Source organism: Trichechus manatus, unplaced genomic scaffold (assembly GCF_000243295.1).
Source record: "Trichechus manatus latirostris isolate Lorelei unplaced genomic scaffold, TriManLat1.0 scaffold00003, whole genome shotgun sequence".
NCBI lineage: Eukaryota > Metazoa > Chordata > Mammalia > Sirenia > Trichechidae > Trichechus > Trichechus manatus.
Genome location: NW_004443939.1, coordinates 13,556,478 through 13,579,637, shown reverse-complemented (window position 1 = coordinate 13,579,637; position 23,160 = coordinate 13,556,478). Strand labels below are relative to the sequence as shown.

The 23,160-nt window shown below is 37.2% G+C and overlaps 1 protein-coding gene across 1 annotated transcript; it reads left to right on the top strand.

Annotated features, from left to right (window-relative positions):
* The first annotated feature begins 7,003 nt into the window (after window positions 1-7,003).
* On the top strand, window positions 7,004-10,377 carry INSL5 (insulin like 5). The gene is made up of 2 exons (XM_004369129.1): window positions 7,004-7,178; window positions 10,145-10,377. Exons 1-2 carry the CDS (start codon window positions 7,004-7,006, stop codon window positions 10,375-10,377), a joined length of 408 nt encoding a protein of 135 aa, XP_004369186.1.
* Window positions 10,378-23,160: the final 12,783 nt, after the last annotated feature.

The window sequence follows — 23,160 nt, the reverse complement described above, 5'->3', positions numbered from 1 at the left end:
GTATACACGTTAAAGTTCTTTACAGTTTACAAACCACTTTCATGTCTATACTATCAGTGTATTCTCACAACAATCCTATGATACAGGTGGGGCAAGTAGTTGTAATATTATCATAATCTCTATTTTCCAGATGATATAATTAAAGCTGAAAGAAATGACATAACTTTCCCAAGATCATACAGCTGGTAGCTGGCCAAGCTTGAACTCAAGTCCAAAGCTTTGAACAGTTCTTACACATTTTCCATTATTGCACAGTAAATGATAATGCTCTATGTAGATTGCTGAGGATCTCGTACACCAAAACACAAGTGTGTATATTCTTCTATAATTAAGGTTTTATCTGTAAGCCTTAGAAAACATTTGGTAAAGAAGCAAAGAGAATATAAGTCAATGCCATAACAAAGATCTGAGACTATTGAAATATCAGATTATGTACAACTTCAAAGGAAAAATGGAGAGAAGTCATAAGGAGAGATATGGAGTAATTAGAATGGAGATCCTCGTGGTATGTAATAAAGAGGTGAGAGAAAAGGACTCTGGGTATCCACTGAAACAAACTTTTAGGTCAGTATTCTGGGAAAACAGGGAACTATAACAGTTACATGTCTCCTTAAATTATAAGCAATATTTTATCACTTATCATAGGCCAGATCTTTTCACTCCAGCATGTAACTTCTAAGGTTGAAATAATTTTATAGGTAATTTCACCTTTGTTTTTTAATGGCACAAAAATAGTTTGAAGTTCTCTGTAATTTCAAAATGTCATCTGGCTTTATTCACCAGCTATTATTTTTTTTCCCGTGAAACATGCATTTTCGACAGAGCCAAACCAAATTGAAAAATTTAAAGCATAGCGAAGAATACTATTGTCCCTTTTAAAAGTGATATGTATTAAATGGGGAGTCCCAGAGGTGCAGTGGTTAAGAGCTCAGCTGCTAGCCAAAAGATTGGCAGTTCAAATTCACCAGCCACTGCTTGGAAATCCTATGGGACAGATCTACTTTGTCCTATAGGGTCGCTATGAGTCAGAATTGACTTGACAGAAATGGGTTTTATATATCAAGTCATTTAAGTGTCAATTACACATCTACTTACAAACAAAAAAATTAATTGCTTTTTTCTCTGGATTCTCATAGGCTATTGCTTACACCTCTCTTAAGTACTTTCTTCAGTCTGCTTTCAGTTGAATTTAGCTGGTCACCCAAGATTCCTTTAGGATAGTTTAAGTTCTTTGAAAGTGGGCCTTGCTTCCATACACCTATAACTCCTAGTCCAGTGCTTTGTATTATTAAATTACTTAGTAAATATTATCTACAATTAGCTAGGCAATGTAACAGATATTTGTACAAATGTGCTGTCAATAAATGTTGAATCATTGTTTTAGACGGTATGACAGAGCAAAGAAATTTAGGACAAAGACTCTGGTGTCATGCATAGGTCTCTTCCCTACAGCATATTTGAAAAATAGATGCAACTTTCTATCTCTACATATCTAAAAATAATGCAGAATGCTTAGAACAGTGCCTGGTAGACAGTACGCACTAAATAAATAATGGTTTTTATTCTTTTTGTCAATTAACTTTTATTGGCACCCACTGAATATAAGGTATTGTGCTGGGTACACCAAGAGAAGAAAAAGTATGGTTTCTGTCCTTGAAATGACAAATTTGGATAGAAAGTATACATGAGAGGTATTTGTAAGAGTAGTTTGCTACATGTCATATGATGCTTCATATCACATGTGCTACGCTTATCAGTGGGAAGCATGAACCACAAAAGCTGAGTCCTTTGGGGGAAGGCCATATAGGGGAAATGGACCTGAAGCTGGTCTTGAAACAGGGACGTTAGAAGGCCATTCCAGGACATTGATAGGGTTGTATTTTACGTGTTTGGGTTTGGGAACTGATGATGATAAGCTACTTATAATAAGCAGTAGCAGCATTTATGTGTAGAGTTAATTAATATAAAATTGGATAAGCACTTAGTACAAGAGAGTCCTACTCTAAGATCTAGAGAGAGGTGAAGAGATTTTCATGGTCCCAGAATGGCTAGGAACCTTCTCAAAGTTCAGGACCTCCTATTGTCTTCCATGATATCTGGCATTAACTCAGTCAAGAAGCATGCTTAACAGGGATCACCCATTTTCCTGCTTTCATCTCTTGCCTCTATCTTATGATTCTAATTGGTAATTCTATTTATGCCCACTCTTCTGAATTTTAGTCTCCTATCTCCAGTTGCCTAGTGGACATTTCCACCTGGAAAACTATCTTCACTTAACACTTACTATCTTTCTTACTTAAATCAAACTCCTCCACTTCTTAGCATCAACAGTACCATCCTTTTCCAAGGTACATTGTGGGGGAGTAGAGAGTACATGTTGACCACTGGTACTCAACTTCAGCATACTGTTGTCTTGAGGGCCAATTATTGTGATTTTTCAAGAAAAGCCAGAAGTTTGAATTTTGAAATACTTGTGGCTTGTATGCGTTGGAATTGACTCAATGGCAACGGGGTTTGGTAGCTAACTCAAGATTTAAGAATATACTCAAATTGGTAGCTCTGTGCTTATAAGTTCAGGGAGGAATGTAGCATGACAATAAATCAAAGAAGTCCATTTTTGCTTTATAAAAGCACAGATCCTGGGGAAAAGAATCTGGGGCATAGACCAAGTGTCTTAAAGAAACATAAAGGGAAATGTGAAATTTCCTTGGGACTGGAGGGCCGTGGCGAATGAGGGAAACAGAGAAGCTTGTGGATCCACAGAGCAGAGGGGACGCATGTTCTGCTTCTAAACAGCAATGTCCCAGGAAGTGCTAAGACTTAGGATAGAACACAGTCAACTAGAAAAAAACATTCCCATGCAATGAGACATGCAAAAAAAGCAGTAAACAACCACTGGAACTGAAGAAGCCGGATAGATGAGGATAACTAATGATTCAGCAAGCAGAAACTCTTTGATGACAGAAGGGCCTTGATACACAGTAGATGATAGAACTATGTCATAATCCTGGGGAAAAGGAAGGAAAAAACTCTGGAAAGGACTGACTTTAACTTTCTGCATTTCTTTTCCAGCTGGATGGAATAGACCCCTGTAGTCAGAAATTAAATTGAGTTACAGAAAATATAGTTATATTTTTTGGATTCCTGAGTTTCTAAACTAAGATTCATACTTGCCATGCTAAATATTTGTTTGTGTAATCATTTGTTTAATGTCTGCCTCCCACTCTAGACTGTAAGCTGCTGGAAGAGAAGAACTATGGGAGTTTTGCTCGTGTCTGTGTATTTCCAGCACCTAGAACAGTATCAGCCACAAAATAGGAACTCAGCAAATATTTATTGAATGAATGAATTATAAAATTAATGGAGGGAAATGATGGCTTCATGCTTGCCCCATATCAGAACATAATCTAATGTTTCAAATGTGATTTCCTGAATATCTTAACAGTACATCATAATATCACATAGGATAAAATATTTTATTTAACTGTAGAGACCATATAGAACATAAAATCAGCCTTGAAAATTGTTAAACACAGACTATGGCTTTATTTGTTCTTTAACAATATAAAATCAATTTTACCCTTAAGATAAAAGCTAAAAAACAAATGTATAATCATTTTTTTTTGTGAGTGTTGCTGCTACTTGGTGAGATTGTGTTCCTGCTGGTCATTTGGGGCACAAATTACATCCAACGTAAAACATCTAGAAAAATGCCTGGCACAGAGTAGGTGCTCAAAAATAATACCTATCATTCTGATTATCCCAGAGCCACATCCCCACTTCCTGGTGTGAGAAACTTTTTGCCCTTTGCAGCTGGCTAGGTCCTTGCCAAGGCCCTACTGTCTCCTGGGGGAGACACAAACTGTGCTGATGATCTCATTTGTTCCTTTATACAACATTTAGGCTATGAGTCCTGTTTGTTCAGGATTTTGTACAATGTTCAAATCCACCCTCAAGTCTAAAGAACATTTACTAGGCCATTAGCCTTCTTTTCCTTAGGTTGGCATACTCAGTTGGTGATAAAACTAAAAGGCTGACAGTTTACATGAAATCAGTTCCTGGGTTAAATAGAAAGCAGAACATGTCCATTAAGTTGGAACATATAAAACATCATTACAAATCTCATAAAAATGAGCACTGCTTTTTCTAAATTGATGAGATATTTATGTAGCATTCAGGACAACTCATGAGAAATGTACTTTCACCATATCTGTATTTTCTTTGAATAAGTCAACTATTAAGAGAAGATATGGTGCTATTGGAGCCCTGGTGGCACAGTGGTTAAGAGCTATGGCTGCTAACCAAAAGGTCGGCAGTTTGAATCCACCAGCCGCTCCTTGGAAACCCTATGGGGCAGTTCTACTCTGAATGAATTATGAGTTGGAATTGACTCCACAGCAATAGGTTTTATGGTGCTATCGTATCAGGAAGAACAAAGGATCCCAGGATGTTTTGGGGTCATACTTTAGAACTCACTGATAATAATTTTATTGAAATTTTCAAATTATTATATATATTTCAGTTATCTATTGAGTTATTATCAATTTCTAAAAGCTCAAGATAACAAAAAATATATAGAAAAATAAGTTATTATAAGATATTTTAAAGTTATTTTTAGTTGCTCATTTTTGTTCTTACTGAGATATACTTAAAAATGCTAAAATGAGAAGAAAGTTTTATCCACAAAATTATGCAAAATTTATCTATAGCAATGTATTTCAATATCCATTCTACAGATATTTGTAGAGTAGAAGTTAACCAGATTCAAACTAGGGAGTAAAAGGAATTATAGGTGAAGGAAACAGCATGTGGAAAGTGTAGGATAGATAGAGAACATAGAATTTCAAAAAACTGAAGGTATTTGGTATAGCTCGACCATCTAGAGTTCAAGGGTCTCTAAAACAGCCAGCTCTGAACAAATAGGCAGAACCAGATCATGCAAATTCTTGCAGGCCATGTTAACGGAATTTGGACTTTCTCTTGAGGGAAGTGGGAAACCACTGAAAGGCTTTAAAGGTGGGTAATAAAATAATCATGTGTATTAGATCATTCTGCCAGCAGTGTGGAGAATGGATTGGTGAAAGAGAAATAGGGCAAGCTGAGAGGTCATTGCAGTATTCCCAAAGAAGTTGAAGTTAGAGGGTATAGAAAGCAGTGGATGGATCTTAGAGAAATTTAGAAAGCAGAACCAATGGGATTGGTGATTTAATGAATGTATGTGATGAAGGAGGTGTTCGTCAGTGGAGACTGAGGGAGAATGAGGAGTTATGAATGAGTCTCAGAAAGAGCTGGATAAAAGTGGTGCCACATAATGGGAACTCCCTTCAGAAGCATTAAGTGTGATTAGTCAAGGATGAGCAGGCACTAACTTTATGCTACAAAATAATAAAAATAAATTAGTGTTTGTTAATTTACATACAGTGATCTCATAATCATTATCATAAAATAATTATGAAGAGGGGACTATTTCAAAGCCAGGAGGATCAATGGGTTGGTAGCAGATTCAGAGGTAGCAGAGTGTATCTGACATTCAGGGTAGGCATCATGCCTTGGGTTAATAATTCATTCTTGGTTTATGCAGAATGCCCATAGCCACTGATTGTGGTCTTAAGGCAGTGGTGCAAACAAATTAAGCACGTGGTTGTTAACTGAAGTGTTGGAAGTTCAAGTCCACCCAGAGGCATGTTAGAAGAAAGGCCTGGTGATCTACTTCTGAAAAATCAGCCATTGAAACCCTATGGAGCACAGCTCTACTGTGACACACAAGGGGTCATCATGAGTCGGAGCTGACCTGCCAGCAACTTTTTTTTTTTTGCAGTGGCAGTATTATGATGGGCAGTAGAAGTCTCCAAAGAAGGGAAGAATGTTGTAATAAATGATTGAATAATTGTTGATTTTGTGGGTGTGCTAGGCTTGGTCATGCAGATATCCCTCTTGAGTTGTTAAATAGATTCATCTGCAATTCTGACCCATCAAAAGATGGAGTAGCTTCATCTGACCTCAGAACATTCCTGCTCCTTTGGATTCAGCAGAATCAACTAAATAGTTATCTCTTCAGTTGGTTAAAAGGTGAGTCAACAATACTATCTTTAAGATCTCAAACTCTAGCATTCTTTGTTTTGCAAAAATGAGTGATTTCAGATGGTTTACCATAAGACAAATTTCATTATCTGCTGTTTGGGATTATGGATGAAAGTTCTGTTATAAAACATTTCTGTTATAAAAATGTGTGCTGATGAGCCACAGGGTAAAGGATAACAAGGTTAAGATCCCAATGGGAGAAATTCTGACTTATGAAGGACAGTTATCTTTTTAAGTCCGTGCCAATGACATGGGAAGAAGGCAGCCAACAATTATTGACTGTTGATTGTATAAAGCAGGACATTAGCTCTATGAGGTGGTTATTATAATTAGCACAATTTTACATAGAAGGAAGCTTGGGGAGGTGAAGTACTTGCTTAAGATTCTAGATCTGGTAAGTGGGAAGTCAGAACTCAAATTTTGACATGAGAACTTACATTCTTAAGTGACTTCCTATTGCTTTGACATAAGATGTTGCTTTTGATATTCACAAAACCCATATGACAAAGGTTTCCCAATTCTAGAGATGTGACTATTAAGAGTCAAAGAATTTAAAATTTGTCCTGTGTTTCTCAGCAAGTGACAAATTTGAGATTGGAGCGTCTACTTGGCGCCTCCAAAGTCCACGTGGTTTCCATGATGCTCTCCTCCCTTCCAGGACTGTCTTCTCTTTATTGTTTCAGGGACGGCTAAAGGCAATTGATGGTGTTCAGAAGTGACTGAATAACTAGCCATAATCATAAAAGTGCACTATCAAAATTTCACAGTGTAACATATGTGGTTAGCAAATATTGTTAAAATGAGGTTCTGGCCAATAAAATGCCAGGAAAATTAGTATAAATTGGACAAGAGCTTGAGAGTAACTTCAGAACTTGATTTGGCAATACTTACCATATCAGATCCTCATTTGATCCTCAGCAAAATGAAGGGCTCAATTTTCACTTTATTTCTACTCTCTTTCCTACTCGCCATCTCAGAAGTGAAGAGTGAGGGTTCGCTGAAGCTCTGCGGGAAAGACTTCATCAGAGCAATCATCTATATCTGTGGTGCCTCTAGGTGGAGACGGCATCTGGAGGGGAGCCTTCCAGTTCAGCAAGGTAACATGAAGCCCCCTGTTTCCTTTTTTTTTTTTTGATTTTTAAATAATATTTCAATGTGTGATTTTGGTGAAAGTTTACACATCAAATTAGGTTCCCATTTGACAATTTCTGCACAGATTGTTCAGTGACATTAGTTACATTTCTCTCAATGTGCCAACATTCTCTTTAATTGCAATCTGGTTGTTCTGTTTCCAGTACTCTAGTTTCCCTGCCCCCTTATCTTGTCATCTTTGCTTTAAAGTAATTGTTGACCTTTTGGTCTCATATAGATGGTTTTTTAATGGAGCACTCCTTATTTTTAAGTGTTTAGGTTTGTTTTAGTAACTGTTTCCCTAAGTACTGCTAACCCATTTCTATATCAATTTAGCAAATTATGAAAAAAAAACAAACAAACTTGAATTTGGCTAGGAAAAGACGTGAGCTAACTACATGCAAATAATAAGGACCTTGTTTTATTTAGCCTTCTTGAAATCATTTGATTGCATAACTATTCAGATGAGCTCAACATCTCTGTCAGGTGTAGTAGGGGATAGAGACAGCATGTGATTTCAAGGGGCTGGTTGGATTAGCAAGATTTTCACACTTGGATAATACAGAACATAATAAGATGGAATTAAAGCAGGTGTCAAATAAGGATAGAAAATATGGAATCTAATATTTATTGTGCATTTATTAAGTGCCAGCAGTTTCATGTGCAATATTTCATTCGGCCTGCCAATCAGGATACTGTAAAGTAAGTGATATTACCACCATTTACCAATAGACAACAGCTCCTGGGTGGTGCAAACAGTTGAGCACTGAGCTACTAACCAAAAGGTTGGTGGTTCCAGTCTACCCAGAGGTACCTCGGAAGAAAGGCCTGGTGATTTACTTCCAAAAGATCACAGCCATTGAAAGCCCTATCTGCAGCTCTACTCTGAAACACATGAGGTTGCCAAGAATTGGAATCAACTCAATTGCAAGTGGTTTGATTTTTGGTTTTGCCCATTAGACTGAGAAAAAAGATGTTCGTTCAGCTGTTAAGCAGTGTGGCTAGGAGATGAATCAGGTGTGTGTGGCTTCAAGAGCAGGGGGGTCTTTCACTTATTCCATACTGCTTCTGAGGTGAGGAAGAGGAGGTGGTGGGCTGTGGTAATAGATGATAGCATCATGGAGGTGGTGGTATTTGAAAGAGGCCCTGAAGGATGTGTAGCATTTGAGGATTATGAGGAATGAGGGTGAAGTGGGGTGGGAATTCTAGCAATGGGAATTATCTGATCAGAATTTGAAGGTGGGACTGAACCTAATGCATTTCAGAAAGAGTGAGGGACTGACTTCATTACAGTCATTTGTTTTTTAATTCAAATAACTTAGAAGTTAGCTTGAAATTCTTTCTGCTAATTCTGTATTAAAGTGTGAGGTAAACTTTATTTAAGATTTTATTTTAATGACAAAAACAACTGCATTTGTTATGTTTTCAATAAAAAGTAAAAACATGTGTTTTCATAATAAGTATTTAAACCATACATATGATTACAAAGGTTTCAGTTTGGTTTAAAGTGCCTGGGAAACAAAAATATTTTAGAGAATGAGCCACAGTGCTCATAGTTTGATGGGCTAATGTCTTTGGAAAACTTATGAACTTACTCTGTGCTTTAAAAAGAGAAAAAAATTACCATTATCTTTTTAATATTGAGAGGTTCATAGTTACAAGATGGTGACAGAATGAATAACCGTGTTTAATCTTAGGCAAATAAGTGCAAACTTTCAGGATTTATATCAATCTTTGAATTAGCAAACCAAAATGCAATAGGAAATAATACATTTGGAAGAGCTCTGAAACACACAGTAGAGTGGAATGGATGTCCGCATATACCATGAAAATGATAATACTGTTTACTTAGCCTTTCACGGGGTTCCAGAGTGTTTCCCATGCATTATTTTACTGGATCAGTTACTGATTTACCAATCAGCATTCATTCATCTAATTTTTCTTGGTACTTGCCAGTGTCCTAAGGTACTGATAAGTTAATCTGAACTAAATTACAGGGAGAGAGGCTTCTACTCAGACTTTGATAACAACACTTGAATAAAATTACAGTGTGGCCCACCTTTTATTTTCAGCTAGAAAACCCTAAAAACCAAACCCATTGCTGTCGAGTCGATTCCAACCTATAGTGACCCTATAGAACAAGTTGAACTTCCCCATAGGGCTTTCAAGGCTGTAATCTTTATAGAAGCAGACTGCCACATCTTTCTCCCATGGAGCAGCTGGTGGGTTTAAACCGTCAACCTGTCAGCAGCTAAGCACTTAATCACTGTACCACCAAGGCCCAGAGGCATAAATGTCCATTTTGTTCCTTCTTGTTGTTAGTTGCTAGTTGTGAAGTCAATTGAAGCTCGCGGCGGGGGACCCTAAGTGAGCCGAGTAGAACTGCTCCATAGGGTTTTTAAGGCTATGACCTTTTAGAAGCAGATTGCCAGGCCTTTCTTCCAAAGCACCTCTGGGTGGGTTGTAACCACTAACCTTCTGGTTAGCTGTTGAGTGCTTAACTGTTTGTGCCGCTCAGGGACCTTTTCTCCCCTCACTGATCAGCCTGACAGGGAATATACGCAGTTGTTTTTTGTTTGTGTGTTTTTTGTTTCTAGCACGACTAACACCCTTGGGAGCTGTTGGTCATTGAGCAGATAGCCAGTAAAACAGAATTCAAGCCTTCACTTGGCTGCTGACTGGCTGCATGATGCTCCTCTCTCTGCACTCAAGTTCTCTCATCTGTGAGATGAGGAGAGTGGAGATAACTGGGCACTCCACTAAACATCTCATTTCTGTTAAGCCAAATGAACACTTTAGAAAAATTATGTGCAGAATTCAATTTCCTTCCAGAAATCCAGCTTATTTCCTCAAGAGTAGAACTTTGTTGCTGCCTTTTCATCAGGGCCGTCTAAGAAAATCTTTTTTTTTTTTTTTTTTCTCTTCCATACAGCTGAGAGAAGAAATTACTTCCATCTCCCAAATGAACATGAAGTTTCTGAGGAAATCACAGTGCATAACCTTCCGAAGCCGGACTCCACAGTAGAGGAACTTGCTCAGGATGGACAGCTGCCCAGGGGAGACGTGTGGGAGCCCAGGAAGCATTCAGTGAAGTCAAGAAGAGACCTCTCTGTTATGTGCTGCACTGCTGGCTGTAGCATGGCTGATCTGAGCTCTTTTTGTTAAGACAAGAGCAAATACCTGGTGGGTGGCAGAGCTTTACACATGTTTAATCACAGTGTTTCACTGCCTGGTACCACAGTTATACGATGTCATTAAAATGATGGCTTTTGAGTAGGTCATGCTTATTTTTTTAAAAGTTGTGGATGAATGGTTAAAACCACAATGAAGTCTATTTTCTCCTTTTACCAAAGTTCTAATGCTTTGAATTTTAAATGCTGGGATATATCCTACCGTTAACCGAGATTTGTGCAAAACTGCAATAAAAATGTCCTAAGACAAGCTCATTGTGATTTCTTTGGTTTTTCCTTTTTAATTGCATATCACTTTAAAAAAGTAAATGATAGAAAATGCTGATGGTACAAAAACCTAAAAAAAATATGTACATATAAAAAGAAAATAAACATGAACTGGTATCTAATCACCCAGAAATAACTATCCACTCTTAACTTTTGGGTTACTGTGTATTATTGCTAATAATTTAAACACTGATTCATCATCAGTTATAAGAATCTAAATAAAGTGATTGTCTCAAAGGACTTCAGAATGCTTGAGAAATGTTTCTAGATATCGTTCCACCATTCAACTTTCTACTTGACAATAGATGGAGACATACATTTATCAGTGAATTCCCATAAACAGCAGAAACCCGGAAGGGCAATCCTGTATGTATAATAAGGTCCTTTCTATAGTCTAGGCCATCTTGGTTTTCCCTCCCTACTGCTGAGATAAAAGACATTCTCTTTCCATTCTGGAGGTTGAGAAACTAAGACCCAGATAGCAAAGTCGTGAAATTGGATGTCTTCATTGATAAAAAGACAAAAACAAAGATATTACAAAACTGTTTTAATTTCTAACTCTGCTAGCCCAGTGGGTTGTAACAATCACCAGAAGTTTCTATTCATCTGAAGTGCTGCTCTCATCAGTACTATAGTCTGTATTGGAAGTCCATCTAATATGCACTGGGCAAGTACATATGCACTAATATGTACATTGTGCCAAGGCATCGTGCAGGGCATTTAAACATTTTACCCCACGCATTTGTTGCAGAAAGCCTATGAGGGTGGAGTAGTACTTTTACTGCCATTTTTTAAATGAGGAAACTGAGACCCAGTGGAATTAATTAAATGTGTCTTGAGTCACACTGCTAAGCAAGTGGTGTTACTGTGTCCAAACTCAGGCTATAGGACTCCATGTCAGTGTTCTGCTCCCGGAAGCATGGCTGTAGCCGGGAAGGGCAGTGTGAAGAAGCTGATGGAGTTAGTGGTAAATAGTTTCAAGGCTAGAAAAGTGTTTTGTTGTTGCTAGTTGCCGCGGAGTTGATTTCAACTCATGGCGACCCTGTGTGTTCTGCTTCCTTAAATATATTTTAAACTCTTTGGTAGGCTTATTTGGGGCTTTCCATATATATAACCAAAACATGATGGAGTGAGATATTGGTTAGAAATTCTGGATTAATGTCCAGTCACACTAGATTTAAATGTTACTTTGAAACAAAGTGAATCAAATAATTGCTAGGTATTTTCTGTGCATCAACGCAGAAGAATGGCTTCTCAAGTGTGGATGGAAGAGTGGGACTTCTCTTGAGGAGTTGCTCAAGCAGAGGCTGGGCAGGTTAGAAAATGCAGGGAGGCCTTGGATGGGACAAGACTTCTCACTGTGTTATTGTTATGATTTAGTCCCGCTTTGAAATTAAATCTGCAGAGAAGTTGGCTTACCATCTACTTTAGGAGACCTAGTGGCACAGTGGTTAAAAGCTATGGCTACTAACCAAAACGTTGGCAGTACGAATCTACCAGCTGCTCCTTGGAAACCCTACAGGTCAGTTCTACTCTGTCCTATAGGGTTGCTATGAGTTGGAATCGACTTGAAGGCAATGAGTTTGGTTTTTGGTTTACCTTGCCCTTGTAATGGGCCTAATTCATTCTTCAGATGTGTCTCTTCAAACTAGCTCACCAGGACTGTACTCCTATAAATGTCCTTTTGAAATCTTTATTTTATGTATTAACTTTAATCATTTTTAATTTCAATACATGTTACAATTAATGAAACAATCCGAGGAGTTATGAAGAACACTATCTGTATCCCTGCCTTGAGGTAACCTGTGTTAACAGTGTGATGCGCATCATTCCGTATCTTTCTCTTTTCTCTATGTGTATATATATGTACACATATAAAACCCAAAAAACCCATTGCCATTGAGTTGATTCTGACTCATAGTGACCCTATTGGACAGGGTAGAACTGCCCCACAGGGTTTCCAAAGAGTGGCTGGTGGATTTGAACTGCAGACTTTTTGGTCAGTAGCTGAACGCTTAACCACTGTACCACCAGGAAACCTTGTATATATATATCTACACACATAAATATATATTTCATATCTATTTGTCTATTTATCTATCCATCATCTTCTTTACAAAATGGGATCATATGATACGTATTACCTAGCAATGTGCATTTCTAACTTCAAAATAACATTGTGACATCCCTCTAGGTCAACAGATACCAATCTAACTTATTCTTTTAAAATAATTTGATAATATTTTATAGACTTGGGTCCCAAAGTGTGGCCTGAAGACCCCTGGGAGTCCCCAAGACTAAGTCTGAGAAGTTAAATCTATTTTAATAATAATATTAAGACATTATTTGCCTTTTTCCTTATGTTACATCTGCACCGATGGTGCAGAAGTAATCGTGGCAGGCACCCCACACTCTAGTAGTAGTCGGTGTATTCTTTACCACTAGGCAGTCTCAGTTTTACTTAAGAAGGTCTTTGATAAAGCAGGAAAAATTACTTGTACTAAATCTAAGTCACGGAGTACATATCTCTTCAATATTCTGAGTGACAAAATGAGAATATGCATGAGGCAGTTTTACTGCATACTGAAGTATGATGATGGTTTTAAGGAAAAGCACTTGTGATTGGTTTGTGAGGTTAAAACTAGCTACTTTTCCCATGAAGCATTTTTTTTTTTTAAGACAGACTGACAAACTGTGGTTATTTAGATTTGATATTCGAAATTAAAGGAAATAAAAATTAAGAATGAAATGAAGTTAGCATGTCATGTCAAGAAAAACGAATGACAGGATTTGTTTCCAATGTTATAATTTAAGCTTTCAAGCAATTTTGGAAAACTTTTATCCACTACCATGAGCATTGGTGGTAATATTAATGAATTTGATATTACGTAATGAAGTGTGTAACATACGGAAGATGTGCAGAGTTCAGTGAACCAATATTTTCCAAATGATCGATGAATGATGTTTCAAAATTATGAAAGGGTGAAAAGATCCACCTAAAGTGAAAGATAAAGACTTTAACAGAGTATATGAATTCACTGATATGGTTTCAGATCCTACACTGTAACTATCCATTAACAAACAACTACGTTGAGTTTGGGAATTGAATCAAAAAAGAATATCCAAAATTATCTGCAAAGGCTATTAAAATACTCTTCCCTTTCCCAACTAAATATGTGACGCTGGATTGTCTTCATATTCTTCAGCCAACACAACATATAGCAACAGACTGAATGAGAAAGTCGATACAACAATTAAGCTGTCTTTTATTAAGTTTGTCATTAAAGACTTGGAAAATATAAAACAATATTATTCTTCTGACAATTTTTTTTATTTTTGAAAATATAGAAACTTTTCATAAAATGTTATTTATGTTAACATGTGGTATGTTTGTTATTGTTTTAAACATTTTCAAAATTTCTCAATTTCATATTCCAATACAATAAATATTGACAGATTCAACCCATATAAACAAAAATTTTTTGAAATTGTTAATAATTTTAGGAATGTAAAGGAGTTCAGAGACCAAATGTTTGAGAACCGCTATTTTATAGTATGTATTGCCACAATTTTTTTTGAGGCCTGCATTAATAGATATTCAGGTTGTATTCAGCATTTGCCATGACAAAGATCTGCAATGCAATAAATAGCCTTGCTCATATATCCTTACTTACTGATGCTTTTATTCCCATGGGATAGTTTACCAAGTTGCTGGGGAAAAGGGTATGTGTATTTTTTTTCAGTACAGGTAGTCCCTGACTTATGATGGGGTTCCATTCTGCTGATTTGGTCACAAGTCGGCTCTGACATAAGTCCAATACCTTTTTTTCCCCCTTTTCTTATTACTGCCTTTTATTATCAGTATCCTTACAAATCTGATCTTATTTTGTCTTTAGGGTTGGAACAACTCAGTTTCAAATTAACACCTGATGCTTCTGATGGTACAAAACGCTGAATAAGATCACCCTACAGGCCTGGTCTACAAGGAAGTTGACGTCAGTGTCCTAACAATGAAGTTGGAGTTAAAGCAGCTGTAGGGCGCGTGTGTAGTTCAATCGTGGGATGTTGTTAGAGTTGAACATTGCCCAACTTTTTATCCCTAACGACTCTCGACACCGACACCGGACTCTCTCGCAGACCAGGCTATGGCCTGCTATACGGCCGTGTTTTGAACAGTAAATCATAACACTGAACATTTATGAGTGAACGTCTGACAATGATAGTCTCAGCAAACTATATGCTGCAACATTGTATGTAGTACATACTACTAATGCTAAGATGTACAAAAACAACAACAACAAAAAAAAACAAAAACAGATGGTTGTCATAACTTGAATACATCATAAGTCGGGGACAACTTGTATATGCTTATTAGTTGTAATATATGTATTTAGGTACATAGAAAAACACAGAAGAAGAATGGACCCTTATCTCTTTACTTCAATAAATCCTGTAGCCATTTTTTTAAAGGTTAGGAAATGCAAACAGTGCAGAGAATCGTAAAACAAAAGAAAAGCTTCACTCTCCTACATATTTCTAAAGTAATAACATAACGCTTATTCAGAGTATTTTTTTGTAATTTCTGCCAGGAAAAAAAGACATGTATATACCGAATTCATGCAGTATAGCTACTAATATAAATAAATAGCTTGCTCTATATGAGCCCTAGTGGCACAGAGGTTAAGAGCTATGGCTGCTAACCAACAGGTGGGCAGTTTGAAAACCTTGGAAACCTTATGGGGTAATTCTACTCTTTCCTATAGGGTCACCATGAGTCGGAATCGACTTGACAGCAACAGGTTTTTTGTTTTTTGGTATCTCTATACTTAAACCTCTACCTATACATCTCTCTATCTATCCATCCATCTATCTATCCATCTATGTATCTATCTATCATCTCTGTCAGAGACTTTTAACATTTCATCAAAACTTCTCCTCCTCTTCCTGGACACATAGCTAGACTACACTACCCAGCATCCATTCCATGGCCTGTGATCATGTGATTGAGCTCTAGCCAATTAAACGTGAATAGTAATGATGCGTGCCACTTCCACCAACACAGACAAAGCGAGAAAATGTCATGTAAAGATGCATCAACAAGCCAAGGAATGCCAAAAATTATTAGGAGCCACCAGAAGCTAGGAGAGACATATGGAACAGTTTTCTCTTTCAGAGCCCTCGGAGGAATAAACAGAGCCGATACCCTGATTTTGACTTCTAGCCTGCAGAGCTTTGAGATGGTAAGTTTCTGTTCTTTAAAGCCACTCAGTTTGTGGTATTTTGTTACGGCACCTCTAGGAAACTAAGACATTGTCCTACACTTCATCATTGTTATTTTGTTTAATATATACTGGAGAACTTCCAAAAACAGCCCAGTATGTGTATTTGGAACTTGCATATGAGCAATTGATGATCTGTTCCACAGTTGGCCCCTGTCCTTGTTCTGATGGGTGATGTTGAGCTTTTGCATTGTCTCTTTCCACAGATGTAGTCAATTTGATTCTTGTGTATTCCATCTGGCGAGGTCCATGTGTATAGCCACCGTTTATGTTGTTGAAAAAAGATATCTGCAATGAAGAAGTTGTTGGTCTTGCAAAATTCTATCATGCAACCTCTGGCATCATTTCTATCACCAAGGCCGTATTTTCTAACTACTGATCCTTCTTCTTTGTTTCCAATTTTCGCATTCCAATCACCAGTAACTATCAATGCATCCTGATTGCATGTTCGATCAATTTCAGACTGCAAAAGTTGGTAAAAATCTTCAATTTTTTTCATCTTTGGCTTTAGTGGTTGGCTCGTAAATTTGAATGACAGTCATATTAACTGGTCTTCCTTGTAGGCGTGTGGATATTATCCTATCACTGACAGCATTGTACTTCAGGATAGATCTTGAAATGTTCTTTTTGACAATGAATGCAATGCCACTCCTCTTAAAGTTGTCATTCTCGGCATAGTAGACCATCTGATTGATTCAAAATGGCCAAAATCAGTCCATTTCAGCTCATTAATGTCTAGGATATCAATGTTTATGCGTTCCACTTCATTTTTGATGATTTTCAGTTTTCCTAGATTCATAACTTCCTACATTCCACATTCCGATTATTAATGGATGTTTGCAGCTGTTTCTTCTCATTTTGAGTTGTGCCACGTCAGCAAATGAAGGTCCCGAAAACTTGACTCCATCCATGTCATTAAGGTCGACTCTGCTTTCAGGAGGCAGCTCTTCCCCAGTCATCTTTTGAGTGCCTTCCAACCTGAGGGGCTCATCTTCTGGCACTATATCAGACAATGTTCTGTTGCTATTCATAAGGGTTTCACTGGCTAATTCTCTTCAGAAGTAGACTGCCGGGTCCTTCTTCTTAGTCTGTCTTAATCTGGAAGCTCAGCTGAAACCTGTCCACCATGGGTGACCCTGCTGGTATTCCAATACCAGTGGCATAGTTTCCAACATCACAGCAACATGCAAGCCCCTACAGTAGACAAATTGAACAAGGCCAAGGGCCAACTGCAGAAGAGACCACCAATTGCTCATATGCAAGTTCAAGTTGAAACTGAAGAAAATTAGACAAGTCCATGAGCACCAAAGTACGACCTTGAGTATATCCCACCTGAATTTAGAGACCATTTCAAAAGTAGATTTGATGAGTTGAACACTAATGACTGAAGACAGAAGAGTTGTGGAATGACATCAATGACATTATACATGAAGAAAGGAAAAGGTCATTAAAAAGACAGGAAAGAAAGAAAAGGCCAAAATGGATGTCAGAAGAGACTACAACTTGCTCTTGAACACCAAGTAGCTAAAGCGGATGGAAGAAATGATGAAGTAAAAAAACTGAACAGAAGATTTCAAAGGGCATTAGGCAAATCTGCTGCAAAAGACCTCTTTAAAGTGCTGAAAAGCAAAGATGTCACCCTGAACACTAAGGTGCACCTGACCCAAGCTGTGGTGTTTTCAATCACCTCATACACGTGCGAAAGCTGGACAATGAATAAGGAAGATCGAAGAAGAATTGACGCCTTTCAGTTGTGGTATTGGCGAAGAATATTGAATATACCATGGACTGCCAAAAGAACGAACAAATCTATCTTAGAAGAAGTACAACCAGAATGCTCCTTGGAAGCAAGGATGGCGAGACTACGTCTCATGTACTTTGGACATGTTATCAGGAGGGATCACTCCCTGGAGAAGGACATCATGCTTGGTAAATTAGAGGGGCAGTGAAAAAGAGGAAGACCGTCAACTAGATGAACTGACACAATGGCTGCCACAATGGGTTCAAGCATAACAATGATTGTGAGGATGGCACAGGACCTGGCAGTGTTTCATTCTGTTGTACGTAGGGTCGCTATGAGTTGGAACCGACTCGACGTCACCTAACGACAACAAATGTGTATTTTAAATGTAAACACAAAGTGAAGTTACCCCTTTCAAAGTCTGTATTATTTCATATTCCCACTAGAAATGCAGGAGAGTGACTATTTCTCTACATCCTCACCTGTACATGTTAGTATGCTTATAAAAATTTGTAGTTCTTGAAAGTTAAAATTTAATATCATTTCTGGTTTAATTTGCGTTATTTTGACTGTCATGGAGTGATTAGCTTTCGTATTTATTGGCCACTTGTATTTCCTCTTCTGTAAATTAGCCTGCTAATATCCCTTATTTGTAATTGTTCTCTAAAAATTGGAAGCTTTTTTATATTAATGGTACTATCGTTTTGACTGTCATCTGAGTCAAATATTTTGTCTTTTATATATTTTGACTTCTTTTAGGATGTCTCTGGCCATACAATGTCTATCTTTTCCTTTACGGTTTCTGAATTTTCTGCCTTCTTCCTGCAAGATAGTGCAAACATTCTCCTAAACTTTATTCTAATATTGTTATTGTTTATCCTTTGCATTTAAATCTCTAATCCATTGTTTATTGATTTTTGTGTAGTGTGAGATCAATGTTTAAGTTTTATTTTCTTCTAGATGGATAGCAAATTTTGCCTGAGTAATTGATTAAAGAAACCATCCTTTTCCCATTGAGATTTCAAATGTCACTTTAATCATATGTTAAATTTCCACTATATATGGCAATATTATGGTGCCCTTTACTCTGTTCATTGATCTATTTGTCCTGAATTAACCCTATAATACTTTGATTGTAGTAGCTTTGTGGTAAATTGTAATATCTAGTAGGACAAGTTGCCCTTCCCAATAGGTTTTTCTAATGTTCATCATTATATTAAGACATATACTCTTCCATATGGATTTTATAAACATGTTATCCCATTCCAAAAGAATCTCATTGGAGTTATGATTTGAATTGCATTATATTTATATAATAATTTAGAAAACATTTACATTCTATGACATTAAGAATTTCCATTTAAACTTGTTACTATAATACCAAAGTTATGTTATTACTTTAAGGAACCCTTGTGGTGCAGTGGTTAAGGCCATTTCTAAATGCTTGTTGCAGTACAAAGAAGAATTTAATTTTTGTATATTCATCTTATCTTCAGCCACCATGTCAAGTTATTTTATTAAATTGAAAGCCTCTTTTACTAGTCTATCTTGGGTTTTCTAGGTATAGAATATCATCATCTACTAAGGAAAAGGTAGTTTTGTCTCTTCCAATATTTAAGTTGATTTTGTCATATTTTTGTCTTTTTACATTGTCTATTATTCAATATTTGTTGAGGTATAATTTTCCAGGCACAGGTCTAGGTGCTAAGTATGTTGTAATGAATAAAAAAAGACAAAGGGAGTATATATTCTAACAGGAATCAAATGTAACAAAGAGAAGTATTAGATAAATGACTGATGCTGGGACGAAAATAAAGCATGACAGGGACAGACAGGGCTAGGGGTTGGAGAGAGGAATAGATTTTAGACAGAGTGGCCAGGCTAAGGAAGGTCTCATTAGGAAGGTGACCATGGAAAGAATTCTTAATGATGATGATCATGGTAAGCATCTTTCGCATGTTCCTAATTTTAGTGGAAATGGGTTCAGCATTTCACTGCTCAGTAGGACGTTTGCTGATAAACAGATGAGTCTCTATGAGTTGGAATCAACTTAACAGCAATGGGTTTGGTTTAAAGTGGTTAATATCCTTGATCATTTAAATGTTTTATTCTATTGCTGTTTGCTTACAGACTTATTTTATCAGAAATGACTTCTGCATTTTATCAAACACCTATTCAACTTTTAATGTTTTATCACACGAAGTTATTCTCCTTTAATTTGTTAATGTGATGAAGTATGTTCAGAGCCTTCCTTATGTTGAAATCTCCCTGGATTTTCAGAATAAGTCGATTTAATCATGGTGTAAAATTCTTCTGATACTCAGGAGGACTGAATTTGTTAATATTTTATATAGAATCTTTGTATCTGTATTTACAAGTAAAATTGAACCGGTAAGTTTTGGCAATAAAGATTATTCTAGCATCATAAAATGAAAGTATTAGCTGTTTTTAAAAAATTCCCAAAGAAATAAGCTATAATAGTATCTTTGCCTAGTGACTTTAAAAAGTTATTGAAGTATAATATACGTAATCTAAAATAGATGGAATAAATAAATAAATGAAAGAAACCAAGGGAAGGCGAAAGTGGGGGCCATGACATCTGAAGGGAAGAAGTATAGAAACAGGTAGAGATTAGGAAAGAGAGGATAAATTTGGGGATGAATGGAATTTTATATAAATACGGACTTGAGAAGAGGGTGTCATTCAAAGGAGGCAGTAGCAGATGACTAAAAACTCTGAAAAGAAATCGACAGTGTCACATTACGATGATGAGCAGAACTTGAAAAAAAACAAAAACCAAGCAAGCAAACAAATAAACAAAAAAACACTCTGAATTCTTTAGGAAAACAGTTTCGGCAGGAAAAAAATTAGAGGTCGAGGGCAAACTTCTACCATGGTTCAGACGTTTTGCGGACACTCAGTCCTCGCGATAAGTGCGTGAGTAATGGTCATCATTACAATCCTGTTTACCTTTGAGGAAAATGATGCTCAAGACATTAGCCACCTTTCCCAAAGCCATGCTTGCAGTGAGGGTTGGAAGCTGGTGAAGATGTTTGCCTTGCAAACCTGTACCTTTCCCACTGCCAGCTACATCACATTGCCTCTCAAATGAATCTAGAAGAGAGCTGAGGTGGAATGCAGCTGTTGAAATGCTGCCTAGATTTGGTGGTGGCTGTGGGGGAGTCCACGTCTGCCCTTTTGTGAAGGTTAACACATTGGTGAGGATGAAAACCAGACTGCAGGCAGTAAAAGTGGTGACAGTAGCAGAGGAAATCAGAGGAAGTGGGTGCAGGCCACTCCTTGAAGAATTTGGGGAGCTAAAAGACACAATAAATTGCCATTAACTATTTCTGTGTTGATTTTTCTTAATGCATTTTTTGAGACTACCTAGAGAGACAGGTCAAATTATGGCCCCACGGAAAGCATTCATTCTCTAAAATAGCTAGATTTAAAAGGCTCTAATTTCTCAACTGCTGTTTTAAAAATCACTCAAATATATTGGATCATTCCCAAGGTTTTAAAAATGAATAAATTGAAGTAGTGCTTAATTTCCCAATATATAATCTGTTGGACTCCGTTCTAAAGGCCTCCTGTTCTTTAAAGTTGTCCTATTAGCAATGACAGCACAATGCAGCACTGGTACTTCCAGTCAAGATGCTAGCATATTTTTCAGAGGACCTTTACATTTCTTACGCTCTCTAACAATAGAAATGGATCAAATAAAAATTAAAAAATGAAGAAAAAAAGGAAGACATCAGTTAATTTTGGTTTTGTGAAAGAAAACTTTCCCGATTGATTTTGGGGGAGGGTTTCCTGCTGACATTCCCAGAGCTAATTGAATTTTCAGTAATTTGCTATTAGTACTGGCTATATTTGCTGAAAATTCTGCTAATGAATAATTTATAAAGCAGGAAGAAGATATTAGGTCTCAGTTTGGATGACTGCCAAGTCTAAGTCTCTCACCTTGATGTTGTACCTCAGTTCCAGTTCCACTTTTTCAGCTGCCTGAGGCTACCTCCACCTGAATTTCCCATTATTAACTTGAATTTAATAAGTGCAAAAACACACTTAGCATTTTATGCCTCAAATTCTTTCTACTGACTTCTTTACTTTTGCTAACAGGACCGCAGATCTCCTAGTTACCTAGAATCAAACCTTCAACTAGCAACCATACAATTTACTGAGGGCTTCCTATCAGGCAGAAACCCTGGTAGTGTAGTGGTTAAGATCTTGGCTGCTAACCAAAAAGTCAGCAGTTCAAATCTACCAGATGCTCCTTGGAAACCCTATGGGGCAGTTCTACTCTGTCCTACAGGGTTGCTATGAGTTGGAATTGACTGGAAGGCATTGTGTAGTTAAGGGCTGACCAGAAATAAGTATTTAATCTTCCCAAAAGCTGTGAGGTAGTATCCTTACTTTATGATAGGGAAACTGAGGGTCTGTGAGGTCAATAATTTAAGTTCACCTAACTACCAAGTGGGAGCTCAGGATTCAGCCCTAGGTCTGCAAATATCCAGAGTCTGTAACTTTCAACTGCCTTGTCATGTTGCCTTAAAGTTACCTCTGACTCCTTCCTCTGTACCTAATCATACAGACTGTGTCCTTATAATGTCCCATACTATTGTCCTCTCCTATCCATTTTCCATGCTACAGTCTAGTTCAGTCTCTCATTGCCTTTCACCTCTCCAAACTGGTCTTCCTGCTCTTTATCTACATACTCATCTTCTTAAAAAGTCACTTTACTTACACTATTAGCCTAGTGAAAAACCTTCGATGGTACTCACAGTCTGAGTGTAGTTTTCTTAGTCAGACATTCACATTACCATATACCCTTCCAATCTTAGTTCCAACTACTTCCCTTCATGAATCCTAAGTTCTATTCAGTCTAGACGTCTTCCTTTACTCTGAACTCCTCTACCGTTGTAATTATACTGATTCCCTTCACGATCTAGATTAAATGCTACTTCGTTCATGAAGTCTTCCATGAGTCCCTTAATCAGATAAAGTTGTTCTGGATTTTTCTCATGACAACATATTCTAGCCTGTACTGTGGTAACTTGTGTACTTCTCTTATCATCCCTATAGGATCCTAGCTCCTTTAGGGTTGAACTGTGTATTACCATTATCTGTGTAGCTGGTAGCATGCAGCACAGTGCAATGCACATGATTTTTTGCTTCAAAAGTGAAGATGAATACAATTTTATTGCTTGCTGCTGTCACAGTTTGTGGTCCATGTATTCAAGATGTTTTCAATCCAGTAAGGGAAACAAAATTAATATTAAAAATTATCTAGAGAATAATCAGGAGCTCAACTGTGAAAGCGAACAGAGAAGAGAGAACAGGAGGGAAGGAAGAGATGGAGAAGGTTTGATAGAAAAGTGGGGACCTGAGTTCGATGCTGACAGGTGAAGAAAGTTACTATAAGTGGAAGGGGACATTCAGAGGAGGGGGAAAGCATAAGTGAAGGTTC